At 36.3% G+C, this 16,990-nt stretch overlaps 1 protein-coding gene across 3 annotated transcripts in view; it reads left to right on the top strand.

The window, feature by feature from the left end:
* Positions 1-1,590: 1,590 nt before the first annotated feature.
* The window catches only part of LOC129778271 (solute carrier organic anion transporter family member 4A1), a 68,766-nt gene continuing 53,366 nt past the window's right edge, over positions 1,591-16,990 (top strand). The window contains exons 1-2 of one of the 3 annotated variants that reach the window (XM_055785068.1): positions 1,591-1,774; positions 2,211-3,052. In XM_055785068.1, the coding sequence (XP_055641043.1) occupies positions 2,707-3,052 (346 nt within the window). In that variant the 5' untranslated portion in view covers positions 1,591-1,774; positions 2,211-2,706. Of the gene's footprint in view, positions 3,053-16,990 lie in introns of all 3 variants that reach the window. The other 2 variants (XM_055785069.1, XM_055785067.1) reach the window with 2 other exon arrangements.

Here is a 16,990-nt window from a genome sequence, read left to right as displayed (position 1 = left end):
CAAAACATATCGAGTACATAAACTAGAATTTTCAGTTAGTGTCCATCTTCCCCACCCTAGGTGTCCATCTTTTCCGTGAAGTGTTCGTCTTTCTCGACTCGTTCTTATTTTTTCAGAGATATCGAACACATTCATTTTGCAAAATTTCTGCCTTAACATATTAGGGACCGCACGTTTTGGGCCAAACTTGAACGCATCATTTATTCGGATTCCACGAATGAGATCGTTTCCTTCGATGTGGATGAGACGAAGGCGAGCCATCGCTAGGCCTTGTTAGTTCACGAAAAAAATCAACGTTTACCGTCCTTACCACCCTTCCCCTATTAACTGGAATATCGGAAGTTTTGAAACAAAAATAATATTTGAATACTTTGATTCCAATTGGGGTGGATTTATTTTGCGCCCATCAGTGTGTTTTTTTTAGAAAGACATTCTGCTCGAAAAATTTAATTGCGTTGTCGTACTTTACTACATGGGCTGAAATGTCCCGGGATTTTTCAACAGATGGCGCCACTAAAAATGAACAAGATTAATTTCTAGAGGCACACCTTAGTGTGCACCCGTGGCCGAGTGGTTAGCGTCTCACATTATCATGCCGGGTGTTCGGGTTCGATTCCCGTTCTGGCCGGGGGATTTTTCGTCAAAAAAATTTCCTTCGACTTGCAACTGTGGTCACGCGTATTCAAGAGCTTGCCCCTCGGAATACATTCAAGGCGTGTTATTTGGCTCAAGAAATCTCAATTGTCATTAATAAATTACGCTAGTTAAAGCATACGTTGAGACGGCAAAAGATCCACAAGGAACGTTACCGCCATTCAAGAAGGTTCACCTGTCAATAGTTTATGAGTGATGTTTCATGATCTTTCATTTATTTGTTCACAAACTACAGTTGTTCAAGTGTCACTACCTGAGCATTCGTATAGAAAATGGAAAAAAGAGGAATATCGTATTTTGATCAAACATTGCTTTTTTTGAGGGGGAAAACTTCTTAACAATCAATGCAGTGGTTGACGAAATGTTATTCCCCTTCTTCTCTCGACGTTTTGTGACAATGGATGAATCGTGGGTCCATTACCATACTCCTGAGTCCAATAGGCGATCTGCAGAGCGGAACTGAGGCATATTCCGAAGACTTAGACGTTTCGTACTACAGAAAGGGTATCGAAATCTTGGAAACTCGCTATACCAAGTGTATTGCCCTCGAAGGAAACTATGTTGAGGAGTAAATACAGCTTTGTCCAAAAAACGCTTGATTTCATTGAAAATCCCGAGACTTTTCAGCCCATGTAGTATGTTCAGAAGCTTATTTTATCTGCCTATACTATTTCTGATGAATTTTAGTTGTAAATTGATCAACCGGCAGATGAAGTGCGATATATTTTCTAAATTTGATGGTTTTTGAGAAATAGAAGAAACAAGTTATCATATACCGATAACCGTACATTTGAGCAGCAAGATCACAATACTCCCCCGCGATGAATGCAGGGCGAGGAAAGGCGCGCGTGATGTCTTGAATGAAATCAAGAGTCTGTACGCGCTCAGACCGCCCGCTCCGTATTTGGATAGTCCTACTCCGGGCGTGCACGTGAATAATAGCGAAACGGAGGCATAAGCATCCCGGTTCATAATATTTCCGTTCAGTTTCCGTTCGGAATCGCTCGTGGTAGTATCTCTGGTGCGCGCGAAGGCCAGAATAGCATCCAATCAAAGCATAAGGACACTTTTGGCACTTTGTCAGATAATAATCACACAGGTGGCTTGCAGTGGTGCAGTGGTAGGCGTTAAACAATTCGCGCGACAGCAAAAGAAGAAGAAAGTGTTGTGCTTATCTCTCTTATCTTGCGTAGTCGGGTGATGACGAGTTCATACGAGTGTCGGTTTCCGAGTGGGACATTCCTGCTCTAATCAGTGGTGCCTTTGTATGACGATCTCCGCGACTACTCTTTCCTTTGTGACTGTCGTGATTGTGATTAGATGCGCTCATTTGGGCTGATTAAAAAGATTTATTGAGGCACTCGTTACTTCTCGCAGGAAGCATAATTGTTGAAGATGGATGCAGGTTGGATCGGGGCATAAAAACATACCCACATTCGTCGACGGACTGAGGACATTCCATTGACCGTTTTGTCCATCGATAGTTTAATCTGTACGCAGTCAGCCGGCGAACGCAAGACAGAGAGTAAAAGTGATTTTATTATTATTATTCAAAGTGCATAGAATTTATGCTGAAGTGTTTTCGTTGTATCATGATTACGGCGGACTTTGCATAATTTTACGTAAACTGTACAGCATTGGATCCAATTCGGTAGTCCATGGATGGTGTTGCAAAAAGTGATAATTCAAATGAGTCGCCGGTGATAGGCAAGGTGATTTATAAGCGAAGCTCATTCTCGAAGCTTGTCATCTGCCGGCCATTATTGTCGGATTATGTGATCGGAAAGACACATTCCGGGGATTAAATGTGGTTATTTGGTTATGAAGTTTGCAGACTGACAGGCAGACTGGACATTACCTTGAACCATGGGTCCTTGAGACGATTGGAACGTTACGTTGAGAATTGTTGAGACTGGCACAAATTAAAAACAAACAAATATCACGTACATCGGGACGGATTTGAACTGCACCGAGTTTTTGGCCACTGTTATCTCGTTAGAATACTAATTAGTTCCACAGAGATACAAATTGCTTCAAACGAATAACATCAAGATGTCATCAACAAGCTTGGCTGACATTATTGAGGAAAATCACGAGCAGAACAGTTGCTCGCTGGACATGACTTTAACAGCGACGGCGACAGGGGCTCTTACGGAGTCTACTTCGAAGACTGCCAGCTCTAGCGTAGATGGTGCTAGCCTTGGGACTAAAGAGCTCTACACTGTCAGTGTCGAGGAGGGCAGCTACGGAGCGAAGGACGCCAAAGAGTCAGCTGAAGCGATGGATCAGAATTCCGTTCATAATTGTGGATGGTTCAGCCTGCGACCACGATGGATTCAGCGATTCATGACGCCCAAGTGGGCTCTATTTTGGCTCTGTTGGGCAGGGGCCGTACAAGGTGAGTTGCGATGTATATTGTAGCCCACATGATTGCTTTCGAAGAACAATAGACTGCGACTACGGATGGACAAAAAATCTATGTTTTTCGGGAATATGTTGGCTTCACGAAAAATGTATTATTTGATAGTATTTCGTATCTGCTGCTGAGTGCAGTACGTGAGACTTGTTTGAAGTAAAACCAATAAGTTTTTTTTATCGTGTCGAGAATGAATGTTTTTTTATTTAATAAACAACCGTTATTATAAACATTCCAAAAATAAATTATTAAAAAATTACTGAATGACTGAAATGACATAACATGAATTAATTCTTACTTCTCTTACAAATTCGAGCGAAGGAAAGCACACTTCAATGCCTATACTACATTCTCTAAAGCAACATTACAAAAGGCAGTTTTCAATTTTTTTAAATGCCCCTGTTGTGACGGAATACAGGATTCGAACATATAATGCCTTACATGCCATGCAGTTTTGAATTCCTTCAGCTTTAAGACAATGCTATTCCAAAACATCTTATGTCATAGAAAGCATTTGTACTTTAACTTTCAGCAAATTTCATTTACTGAAGAAACTTCTGTTCCTTCGTTCAATATTTTGAAACTAAGATTTAACTCTTGTTCATGGCAGTACCGTTAAACAGTGAAATGATGGGACAAAACTTAGGTTTTAGTAAAGGGCCTGACCGGGTAAGGGAGTGAAAAGTGCCCGCAAACCAAATCACCAGCTATATGACAAATTTTATATAGGATATTGAATAAGAAATTTTGGGCGGTTTATTTGAACCCCTATGTGGTTTAACATAGGATCTATTGTGAAAAACGTACTTTTTCGTTTATTCCACGCCATCCTCAAAAGTTTTAAGGTAAAAATTAGAAAAAAATACTGGATATGCATCTTACTACGGTGTATCAAGAAAAATTATCAAACAAAAATTTTATCAAAAATTGAAGTACAGGTCGGAATCGATTATCCGGAGTATTGATTTTTTTTTCACTCCGGATAATCGAATTCTCCGGATAATCGAGTCAAAAAAAATTTTTTTATTCGTTTTTTTGCATGTATTTTTTGTTTTTTGAATATAAAAGAGGAATTTGATTTTTGATTCATCCCCTTAAAGTCAGAAAACACCTTTCTCACATGAAAAAAATAAATTTATCCAGATTTTCTCAGGAGGTGATAGGCGATCATATTTGATGAAAAAAAAATCCTTCTACGCATATGTTAGAATTTCAACAATGCAGAGTCATAGAACTTTTTTTCTGTTTCGGACTCTGTTGCCTCAAACTGGTTCTACATTAGAAAATACGCTACGGAAGACAACTCTGTTGCCTTCATTTGAAAGATGAGAAAATTTAGTATAGGATATAGTAGTGGAACATCTAAATTAGTGTATTTTAATAACATTTCGGAAGTGAAAAACTTAAAAGTTAATAATTTTTAATGTGTTATTATTACTTTTATCATAAAAATTGTACTAATTGGATTGTTCCTATCAATTAAATTGAAGCTCTCAAACCGCTCTACAATTTGTTCTTTGATACCCAAATTTTATCTTTCTTAATTTGGCTGCAATATCGATATAAAGAATTCCTGGTATAAAATCAAGCAAAATCTCCAAAAATCACTATTTTTACCCCACTGTACATGCAATAGCCACTCAAATTTCACCTTAACGTTGAAAGGTTACATTTCTTCTTGAAATAAGTCATATTTGAAATATAAAAAAAAAAATTTTACAAACTGTATATAATCGAGTCCAAAATTGTATATAATCGAATCACATATAATCGAGTCTGACCTGTATCAAATGAAAGAGATTGACTAGTAGAACACAGTTAGTTATTAAAAATGCGAATCCAAAATGGCCGCCACCACAAAGTGGCGCCAAATATATATTTTTTTTTCAAAACCACATCAACATGGGTATCAAATGAAAGTGCTCGACTAGTAGAACATAGCAGATAATGAAAAATTCAAATCCAAGATGGCCACAGTCCGCAAATAACTGATTACTTCTCAATGGTTTCATTCAACTTGCCCTGTTTGTATGTATGTTTGAGTGTTTGTAGGATTGCCCCACATTTATTGAAATTTGACCCCGTTCCTGGTCACTGATTGTTCTGAAATTTGGAACATACCTTTAATTATACTGCCATTATAAACCTGCTTGAAAATTCAATTTGGTCGCCCCTAAAAAAATGGCTGAATGGCTTGACTTGGAGAATAGACTACATTATGGACAACATAAATTCGAAAAGGTAACTATGTAACTATGTCTAAATAGTCGACTATGTATTTTTTGCATTCCCCCCAATACAGGGAAACTATGAATTATCTGTATTTTGATACTAAAGCTTGGTTTGTACTTTTAACCAATCCCGAAGTACAACTGTTTTGTGATTCCGGATTCTAAATGAATCAAATTTTAATCAACAGTACGAAGAGAAACATCATGAGAAAGGTTGGCTTCGTCTTCTAGTTGAATTTATCCATTAACCTTACTCAAACAGCGACACAATAAAGTAATATAAGCTACGTTTCTGAGTTCTTTATTATGTTTCGATATAACGTACAATTCGATACAACGTACAATTTTGAAAGTAAAATGTACGTAATATCGAAGTTACCCTGTATTGTTATCAAATAAAATGATTTGACTAATAGAATACAGTAAATAATTAAAATATTCCGAAGGAAGTTAGGTAAGAAATATTTTTTTTTTAAAAGTTGAATGGTTTTATTGTAGAGATTCCATTGTAGTATGCTAATGGTACAGATAATTTACTAAAAACTAGAAAATAAAATAAATAAAACAGCTTTTGAGGTTATACGGATTAATGTACTAAAAGCTAGAAAATAATAAGACAAATAACAGTTAGTAGTTATCACATCCGTTCCTTCATTCATGTTTGTGTTGTTGATAATGTAGTGTATTCTCCAAATCAAGCCATTCAGCCATTTTTTAGCGGCGGCCAAATTGAATTTTTCAAGATCATGGAGTACGCAGTTTTATAATGGCAATAGAATTAAAGGTATGTACCAAATTTCAGATCAATCAGTGATTAGGAACGGGGTCAAATTTCAATTAATGTGGGACAATCCTACGAACACTCAAACATACATACAAACAGGGCAAGCTGAATGAAACCATTAAAAAGTAATCAGTTATTTGGGAACTGCGGCCATCTTGGATTTGTATTTTTCATGATCTACTGTGTTCTACTAGTCAAGCCCTTTCATTTGATACCGATATTGACTATTAAATATGGAATTATTATACAAATTATTCAAAGTTTCCGAAAATCAAAAATAAAATACTCCGGATAATCGAGTCTAAAATTCCGGATAATCGAATCCCGGATAATCGAGTCTCCGGATAATCTAGTCCGACCTGTACTAAAAAAAATCAAAATTGAAATTTTGATTTTTTTTTTCGATTTAGAGATTCAGTACGACTCTAATACATATTGAAATGTGTTTTTTCAGATTATTTTCAGTATTGCGCGATACAAAAAAATATTTTTTTATATTTCCAACGGGTCTGGAGTAAAAAGTGCCCCCAAACCAAATCACCAGCTGTATGGAAAATATTGTATAGGGTGCTAAATAAAACATTTTGACAGTAGTACCATATATTTGAGTCCTTATATGGTACACCATAGGATCTATGGTGAAAAATGCACCAAATGCAAATGCACTTCTCGTTTTTTTCACGCCTTTCTCAATAGCTTTGAGATAAAAAAATTGGAAAAAATACTGAAAGTACATCTTACTAAGGTGTATCGATCAATATTTTCAAACAATTTCTTCATCAAAAAATCAAATATTTAGAAAAAAAATAAATTTTAATTTTAATTTGTATTTTTTTTTTGATTCTAAGACTCAGTACTACTCTAGTTTGTATTCAAATTTATTCCTACGTCTATTTTAGGTATATGTGATTTTTTTCAGAATTTTTAGAGTGTTTTTCGCGGTACAAAAAATATATATTTTTTCAGGCATTTCGAGATTTACAAAAAAATATTGCTTTTAGACCCACTTTTGCTCTAATTTTTATTTAAATGCATTCGTATGTGTTGTTTTTTCCACATGTAGCGTAATTTTTTTTTAAAGTTTAAAGAAGATTGCGCGAAAAAAGATTTGTTTGGCCTTTGGGTATTTTAAATTTATTTGAATTTAGAGACCCAGTGCTGCTCTGATATTTATTTAAATTTTGTTTTTATATATCTAAATTTTGTCGGTCTGTTTAGAGCATTGCGCTGTGCAAAGATTTTTTCTCATATCCTAAAATATATGAGATCATCTTTACATTGGATTTAAATGGTTTACCAAAGTCATAGGAGTCAGCAGTACGATAGAGCTCTGTGAGAAAAAATAAAGTCCTTAATGAGATGAACACTTAAAAAATCCAAATTCAAAATCCATACAGCTGGTGATTTGGTTTGGGGTGCTCTTTTAACTCCCTTACCCGGCCAGGCCCTTTGTACCAAAAATGAAGAATCCTCCAAACTTTCCTCAGGCAAGGTCGATCGAAACTTCTTAGGTTCTGACATATTTAAGAAAATTTGCTAAAGCAGCGGATTCCATTCCAAGCTTTGGAAAAGACTGGGGGAAAACTATTCAAAATTATTGAAAAACCGTCTGTGTTGAAGCTAATGAGTATTTTAAGATAAAAAATCCTCTCGTCGATGTACGATTGATTGAATTTCAGAACCATAATGTTGATCTGTTAGAAAATACTGTAGAACACACAAAAGTTCTCCAAATACAAATACTAACCCGATGTGAGAAAAAAATAAAAATGTTTGAAGAGCCACGTTCGAATGGACTTGTGTGATATATTATGGTTGATAAGGAGCCGTCCACATACCACGTGGACAAAAAAACGCATGTTTTAGACGGCCCCTCACGCTCCTTGAATAAGCGTGGACATTCCTCCATTTTTTTAGATTCAAAAAAAAAATTGAATTGCCCTTAAAGCCTCGCTTTTACTTCGGTTATTCACGTATCGATTCCTCGTTGAGATAATGGGCCTGATCACGAACATCACTGCCACGTATGCTTTCACGTCACTTACACTTCACTTAATCTTTTTTTGTCTATCATCATTGTCACGGACAGTTGCGTGTAAAAATGAACTCCGTGAAGTGAAAGTGTTCATTCCCGTTTATAAATGACATGTTGGTTGCATAATGTCTGGTGTTAGAACGTTGTATCGGTTGCATAATTTCGGACGTTTGAACGTTATGTAGGTAAAATTAATACAGCGTTTGAGATAATATTCAATTGTATTAATCGTATGTTTTAGAATGACAAGTATGCGATTATACCTCGATGATTAGTTTGCTGAATCAAATGCTGGCTCAAAGATGAGGAGGAATACTTGGTTGCTCGGGAATAATGTAGTTGTTGAACATATGGGAATGTAATTTTATTTACTCTTTCTATAAATTACGCTAGAGATAAAACATGACTATTACGTTTAATAATCGAAATGTCGCATACTCTTGTATTTAGCTCTGTTTTACTCGTTTGTATAGTGAGAAATATTTAGAATCATTTTTTTATGAACTGTTTCTACAATTTTGATGAATAATAATATCTTCTATATCTTAGAACAAACCCGAATTTATTCACCTCACGATCAATATAATCTGAGCTGCTCCCATATGGGATTCTGAAGTTTAATCCTTTTATCCTTCCCATTCTCGTGTAATTTGATATACGGGATATGAGGATTGATTTAATTATTTAAACAGAAACTGGTCAGCAGCGTCGATCAGAAGGATAATATTCATAACATAACATCTGATGGGTTTCAAAGAATTTGACAAAAGCGGAAAGTAATTCAGATTTTCTTAAGACGGATATCAAACTAGAGAAGAATTTAAAAACAGTATCTTGTGAATGCTTTACAATGATAGACTAATTTTTTCCTTGTTTGAAACTTATTATCACTGTTTTAATATTCTTTCATTCAAAGTTCAAAACAATACCGTTGAAAATATCTATAGCGTAAAAAGTTATAACTATCGTCCTGATTCTGGTCTGGTCCGCCAATTGTGAATGTTTGAATTACAAAAACTAGCTCTGCAGTGTTGAAAAAACTTTACAGTTATTATTTTATATTTAAAATATCAAAAAATCAATCATAAGGATCGTATTTGGGCCAGTGGCCTCCACTGCCATTTTATGGTGTTGCAACTCTCTCTTAGTCTAATCCTAAAAATAGAAATAAAAAATTTCTGTTCATTCAAGACAATCGGAAGTAGACCTTCGCCATATTTCAATGGGTCTACGGGAGCTACATTCTCAATCCTCAATTACATCCCATAGCGCATTTACCGAATCCAAATAGACAAATTTACGTCCTCTGGATACGTCAGAATTTCGTTCTAAAAATGCCACCAGGCGGGTAAATTGCTGTTTGTGTATCTTTTGTTACTTAAACAAGACAATAAAAGATTCAAAATGTTAGCAAAAAAGCTAAATAAATACGAAATTAAACTAACTCCATTCCGCGTGACTAGCTTTCACCATCTAAAACACAAGTGACAAATATACCTGTTTTTCTCCGTGACATGACAGTATCGTGGTATTCATAATAACACCGAGTTCATCAAAGTTGTCACGACGGATGAACTCTCCTGGATTCTACACACACGGTGACAGTTGTAACAAGGTTGTGTACAATTCACTTCGTTTTCACCGTGATGTGACGTTCGTGATCAGGCCCAATGATATGAGATGTGATCATTTTTTCAAAATATTTATTTCACGTGTCCACATGAACATTATCTATACAGTTCTCATTCGGTCGAGAAAGGAAGCCCAGTTATCGACAATCGCTCGCCAACTGGACCGGCATGTAAAACGTCAAATCAAATCAAGGGGAACTTCATGAATTGTTTGATTCGCATTGAGCGTGAAATTGAATAAACAAACGATTTCCTCTGGAAGGTTTGCACTGAGTGAAATATAATTTGGTTAAATTATTTTTCTGTAATTTTATCAATGTTTTTGTCATGCGAAAGTAATGTGAATTTTTATAACATCTCAAATTACATTCGAATGCCCCTCACAGCTATTTTTCAAATTGAATATGACGTGAATTGTTTACAAATTGCTGCTTTTCAGCAGTAATCTTCCCTTTCCCCAAGGGGTATTTGGACAGCTCCTAATGAGTTTTTTTGAACATTGCAAATATTGTTTTAATCTCAGAATTTGTTTCCGAAATTTTTCGATTTTCCGGATCACGAACGAGGGTTTTGTAGTAGAGCTGATTTGGATACTAGCGCTTTTTTGCTGGAACACTATTATTTGTGTCGATATTTCGCTTTGAACGGAACGAAACATCTATTGAGACTTTCTATATACCGTTCTGAATCATATTTCGGACACTTAAGGCATATGATGCAGAAAACAGATCTAAACGTTATGCACAGGTATTATTTGGTTGATATTCTTAATAAATTAGTTCAATATGCTTTCAAGTTTTCTACTTTGGTACCTATCTGATTGAAAACGAATAAGAATCAAACTTCGGACACTATTTATAAAACAAATATTTCGGACAGATCGAATTAAAAATTTCGGACACTTTATTTTGTAATTTTTTGAACGAAAATTACGTTACACTTGATTATATTTTGTAGTCAAATGCGAAACACTTACCAAGCAATCACATTAACTTGGCAGCGATGATGAGAACTGATGAAAAACGAGAGAAATTTAAATATTGAGGAACGAGTAATTTCTACGTGCTCATGCTAAGCAAACGTCAAACGCAAGCGATAATGAGTAGTGCTGTTGGATTTTTTCCTACAATGTAATAGTTCAAATGTAATTCTCATATGAAATGAAAGTGAAACCAAGGGATTACTCTAAAGAGGCAATTATGATATTAATTTTATAGTTATATCATCAGTGCATCAAACATTTCAAGATATTAGAACAAAGTGTCCGAAATACGATTCAGAACGGTATTGTAATTTGACGAGTTCATCTTGCAAGATGTGAATGCCAAAATATGCTTCATAGTTGCCCCCAATAGAATCCATTGAAGATCCTTCTTCAAAATTGTGAGTAGAAACAATTACTCTGGACTCTTTCATGGATCTCGCCTATTGAAAGTTGCAAATCTTTATTCGACGAAATATTTACCAGATAATGAATATTTGGGAAAGCTTTTTTTTTTTGGAAAAGAAATCGTGTGAAGTCTCAGAAGAGGTGGATCCTTGTTGCGGGCATGTAACTCAGAGAATTACGAAAAAAGGTTACTAAACACGCAAAAAAGAAAATCACATAGTTATTGAGCTTGCCAACGTAAACCTAAAATGTTCATTGGAGATTTTTTCCAAAGATTTTATCTTTCATTTACTAGAAGAAAGTACATATGTATAAAAAAAATAAAATCTCACTCGTTCCGCCTTAAAAATGTACCGAAGAGCTAAAGGTTGAAAAATTCGCTGTATTGAACAATTTACAAGAAAGAAGACAATACAAGATCATTTTGCTTCATGACAATTTATCATACACTTTGGTAAAACCAGTTCGCGATATGATACATTTAAATCGAAAGACCACGCACCAGGGCCCGAAATCTTCGAAGGTGAAAAATGAAGACCGACTCTACTCTCAGTAGCTTCGCTTCGACTAGAATTGCTTCGGCAGTCGCCCACAACAAAAAGTGACTTGACTGGAAAATGAATTGACTAGCGTTGACTAGCGAGGATGACTGGTGAACTAGTCCAGTCCGTGATTATTTTAACTGACTCGACTAATGAATACTGCCTCTTCATTCAACTGACTTCAATCCACATTTCTGTACCAAAGGCCTGTTACGCCCTAGCTGCCCGCATGGACTCCTCTAGTCCTCTCAGGGTCGGCTCAAGATTATAAGTAAGATTAACTCGAAAAGGGGGAACACACGTGGTTTATAATTTTCGACGGCTTTTATTTACCGAATCCAAACGTCCCTATTTCTCTAACTTTTTTTTACAATTACTCACAGGTGTTTATGTTGTGTGTCTGGGCCCGCCGTTGACTACTCTGGTCGCTGCTTCGGTTCCGTCCTGGACCGTTCTGGATCTGGGTCTGCTTCTTACTGGAATATCCGGTTACGTAGATTCTGCTTCACGGGTTTGTGGATTCTGCTTCACGGGTTTGTTGCGATCCCTTTACCAGGATGTGGGTTCACCGGAATATCTAACTCCGTTCTGTCAGGATAGTATCCGGGTTCAATCCGGGAGCTCACCTGCTCGGTTGGATGCCAGCTCTTCAACAGGAGCACGGATGACGACAAAGTTAAACTCTTTCGTTACTAGACGATTTTGGTGGGTCTATTTCGCCTCACTGGCACTTTTCGACTTTGGGCTTTTATTTAGTCCGAACAAGTTCAGTGGAAACTCTCACTTCACAATTCGAGGTTCAATATATACTTTTTACGTGAGCGCGTCTGTTCTTCTACCGGTGGCTCAAGCAAGTGCCCTAGTTCAGCATGGCGGAACTCCGAGGAGCCCGCTGAGTCACCATCGGGTCGAGTCACACCGCATCTTGTACAGTCGTATCAACCGCTGCGATGAAAAAGTGTGTCGTATTGTGTTGTATGAGCTGTGTATAACACCTAAGTTTGTGTTATATATATATATATATATATATATATATATATATATATATATATATATATATATATATATATATATATATATATATATATATGCCGTCTTCCTAATATCTAGATATCTTTTCAAATTTATTTATTATTCTTATTTATTATATTCATGTTTTTACCAATTTTATATATTCGTATATGTGTCCTGTCTAGCTATGAGTGTGTTCCACCGTTTTTTAATTCAAAATGCAATTTATTTTTAACCGTGGGAGGGTAGAAGCCTCAAAAAACCCCAGCAAACAGGTGACCTGTCACATTTCTACTCTCCTAGGAACGAAATGTATACCCGCGAACGCAATCTTGTTTCTACGTCCATATAAAGAAGAACGAAAACATGATTTGTGATGCAAAAAACAAAATTACCCCATCAATGGACGGTTTATTGTATACCCATCGTGAACTCAAACCAATGAACTTAGACAATTATCAAGTATGCTATAACGGTCCTCGCGTTAGTATTAGTAAATAGCGTACAAAGCGTTTTGATTGTGCGGTAAATTCGATTTTTGATTGATGACAAAAACACCGGTTATATTTTGAATCAAATCCTTCAAAAACTGATTAAACGGTTGATTATTTCGAATTTTTTAAAACTTCTATATTGTCGTAAAATTTACCGTAATTCAATCTTTACTTTTATAAATTACCAATGGTTGAGAGGGCAACAACTGATTATAACGGTCGTTTCCATATCTAGATTCCCACATGACCCGACAAAGGTACCATAACTTTGTAGCCTGATACGTTGGAAAATCAAATGGTAGCCCCAAAAAGTTGACATCGACATGCCCTTGTAAACGTGCAATAATCACTCGTACAATTTTCACCCTATACCATTTAAATCAAAAGCGACTAAATTGCTTCTATCATAACATCCCATTACTGTCATTCTTCCAATGGCACTAATCTGTCACCACTCGTGATAAGTGTTATCAGGCGCTTAATCATTCTCGCGCGGCAGACGGTATGGCACTCGTTGGCCTGAGTATCCACTCAATCTTGCGCGCGAGACCAGAGCCGCTAACATTATTAGTTATGACTTCGAGTTCATTGAATTTGTCATTCTGTCAAGTTGAATGTTGAACAGCTATCAATAGGCTAAACGACGTGGGGCCTGCAGACGACACTTTCCGCGGACTAAACAGTTGATAAATGAGAGGCCAGAGATCAATTGGTGAAAGTTTCTGCATTCGGCTACTTATTATGAAGTGAAATTTACCATGATAAAATCACACCAAAACAGAAATGCTTTTGATTTTCTCGGTCTATCAAAAGTTCTAACCAAAGGCGGAAGTTTGTTCAGAGCTATAAAGCAAACAAATCAGGTGCGATTTATTAATATTCCGCTGGTGTTTGAAAGAAGCGTCTAGCGATTTCTTAATCATCACTGATTGCTGCTTGAAACGACACTCAGATTTTATTTTATATCGTTTCGCTGTTAACCTTCGAAGTTGTTGGAAAAATCAAGCCTCATCTAACTGGAATTCAGCGCGCCACCGCGTTATCACCAGGTAATTGTCATAAAAATAGAGTTGTTGCTGATTTAATAAAGTCACCCATTGCATTCCAACTTGAACGGTTTACCATTAAAGCGTGTTCGGTGAACACAGTTATCATGTCATATTTCACTGATCATTGCAGTGTGATTGCAATCGTATGTATCGATTAATAAACACACGAAACCGGAGGATGCAATTTTCGAAGTGTTACCCGGGGTGACCACTGAGGGACCCATAATTAATGAGTGGGTGGCGTGAAATTGAATTTTAAAGCCCCGGAAGTGATTCCCACATTAAATCATATAATCGTCTGTTTGATTTATTGAACCATTTATTATTGTGTGGAGCTTTCGTGCTGGCCCAAACTGTGACACTCGCGTCTAGCCGCCGGAGGACAATCCGACTAGTATTTCCATTCCACCGATGCTCACTTGTTGAGTGGGATAGCCGAACGGTCGTAAAAAATATGTTCCATGTATATTACTCAAGTATGAGGTCAGGAGCGGCAAGTGGGTTGGACCGATATTTATTATAATATAAAACAACGATTGCATCTGCAATCGACGGATAACGAGCCTGCAAATCTCTGCGGTCCACACGGGTTCTCAGCTGGAGTGTGTCCGTTCCAGTGCACTATCTCGCGCGCTGGCACTGACAAAGAGGGCCCCATAATGATCTAATTGAGATTTATGGGAATTTAACCAAATTACACATTATGTCGTGTTTGGGATGAATAAGATGCATAATAAAACCGATACATCATAATCTCATTCAGCTGTTTAAGTCGCGTGTCGCGTTGTCACGTTACAAAAAAGGTGTACTAAATAAGAATTTCAGCGTTTTGTAGCAAGCTACGTGCTATTTTTTATGTTAGTTATTATCCTGAATGCTTCTCACTTTCCTCTGAGATCTCCTCTTCCCCTTCGTTCAACATATAGAGGAAGGTGGTCCTAAACCAACCCTCCTTCGTATCTTAGGAACAGTGCTCCCTACCGAATTTTCAGAAGTGTCAAATGAAAGGTGTCACAACGCTGACAATTTGATAATATGAAACTCTTGCTCTCTTGTTTGTTCTTTTTCTTGTGTATTTTCATTGCTTCAAGAACAGAGAAAATATATTTTTGACCTATATCAATGCTCTTATAGATTGCAAAAAAAAAATAAAAAAGAAACAAGACAATTTTAATTTCTTATGGTCTGTTCGTAATTGTATCTGCCTGTTGCTTTCAGTACTCGGCATGTCGTTGATTGGAAAAAGTCTGGATGGTTCTGAATTGACCTTCGGAATGTGATTATAAACCGATCTCCAGTTTTAACTTCACAATTATTTAACACATTCACTCTGACGTATGCCATAAATGGTTCGCAAAAGTCTGGCACATCGGACGGTGTTCACTACCGAGGGAACGCATTCAATATTGCTATCAGAAACTTTTGCTTCCGTTGCGTTCCTGCTTTTACTTCGTCCGTGTTTATTTTTCATTTTTCACTTTCAAATAAGCTTCACGGCATATTGAAATGACCCTCCTCTCCGACTGAATTCGTTTATTCGTTACTCATTTACAAATGATTAGTTCACGATAGGTAAATAATGGCGTAACTTCTACATCAATGGTGTAACTACTTTTTTGCATTAGAAATCAAGTTTTCGTTCCACTTTATATCAGCTATATTCGACTTGCGGTCCACCGGGGTCTTCTGGTTGGCCCGTGTGGTTCGTTACCATTTTGTATGTGTAATAATCACGAAAACTTTAGAAACCGTCTAGGAAACATGAGACGAGAATAATGCAGTTCGACACATTACACATTTACACATTAGTTAGTTGTCTAGTTGCTAATCCTTTCGACGTTAGTGACAAAAAAAATTAATATGAAATCATCCTATTTTTTACATAAGATTATGTATTTCTGTAATGGTACCAAATCAGAAAGGTCACGTTTTTTAGGAAATAGTTTTAACGTTAATAGTAATTTTAGCTCTGAACGAATTTTGATGGTTTGCATTCCAATTGAATCGGAAATTCTCTAATTTTTTTTTCGGTACGTTATACAATACGATTCACTAACCCATGAATGAATGAAAATTGGAAGAATACCCATTTTCCTGTAGTGTTCCCGTTGCCGAGTACGTATCAGTGAGGTACAATAATTAAAAAACCGTGCTAATCAGACCTGCGTAAATCGGTCGCTAGAAATGCAAATGTAGCATTCCTTCTATAGACAATGTGGATAGAGAAAATATTGCAATCTAAGTCCCATCCCGCATTGAGTATAAAAAAATCCATTCGCTAATTCAAATTACAGTATAGCGCGGGCTCGAATATATACAGTCTTCGATTCCTTTTCACTGAATATAATCGAATCCTGTACATAATCGATTAAAAAATTTTTTTTTATTCTTTTTTTCACGTATATTTATCGTTTACTGAAAATATAAGAAGGATTTAATTTTTGATTCATCTCCTTAAAGTTAGAAAATACCTTTCTCACATGATTTTTTTCAGAATCTCTCAGAAGGTGATAGATGATCAAATTTGATGAAAAAAATCCTCCCAAGCATATGTTCGATTTTCAACAATGACAGAGTTACAGAACTTTTTTTTTGTTTTTGTTGCCTTAAACTGGCTCTACACTAAAAAGTACACTGCGTAAGCCAATTCTGTTTCCTTCATTTGAAAGATGAGAAAATTTAATACAGGATGAAGTAGTGGAGCATCTGAATTAGTGGATTTAAATAACTGTTTTGGAAGTGAAAATTTCAAA

The sequence above is a fragment of the Toxorhynchites rutilus genome, chromosome 3 (assembly GCF_029784135.1).
Source record: "Toxorhynchites rutilus septentrionalis strain SRP chromosome 3, ASM2978413v1, whole genome shotgun sequence".
Lineage (NCBI taxonomy): Eukaryota > Metazoa > Arthropoda > Insecta > Diptera > Culicidae > Toxorhynchites > Toxorhynchites rutilus.
Note: the sequence above shows the minus strand (reverse complement) of the source record. Positions and strands in the feature narration are given on the sequence as shown.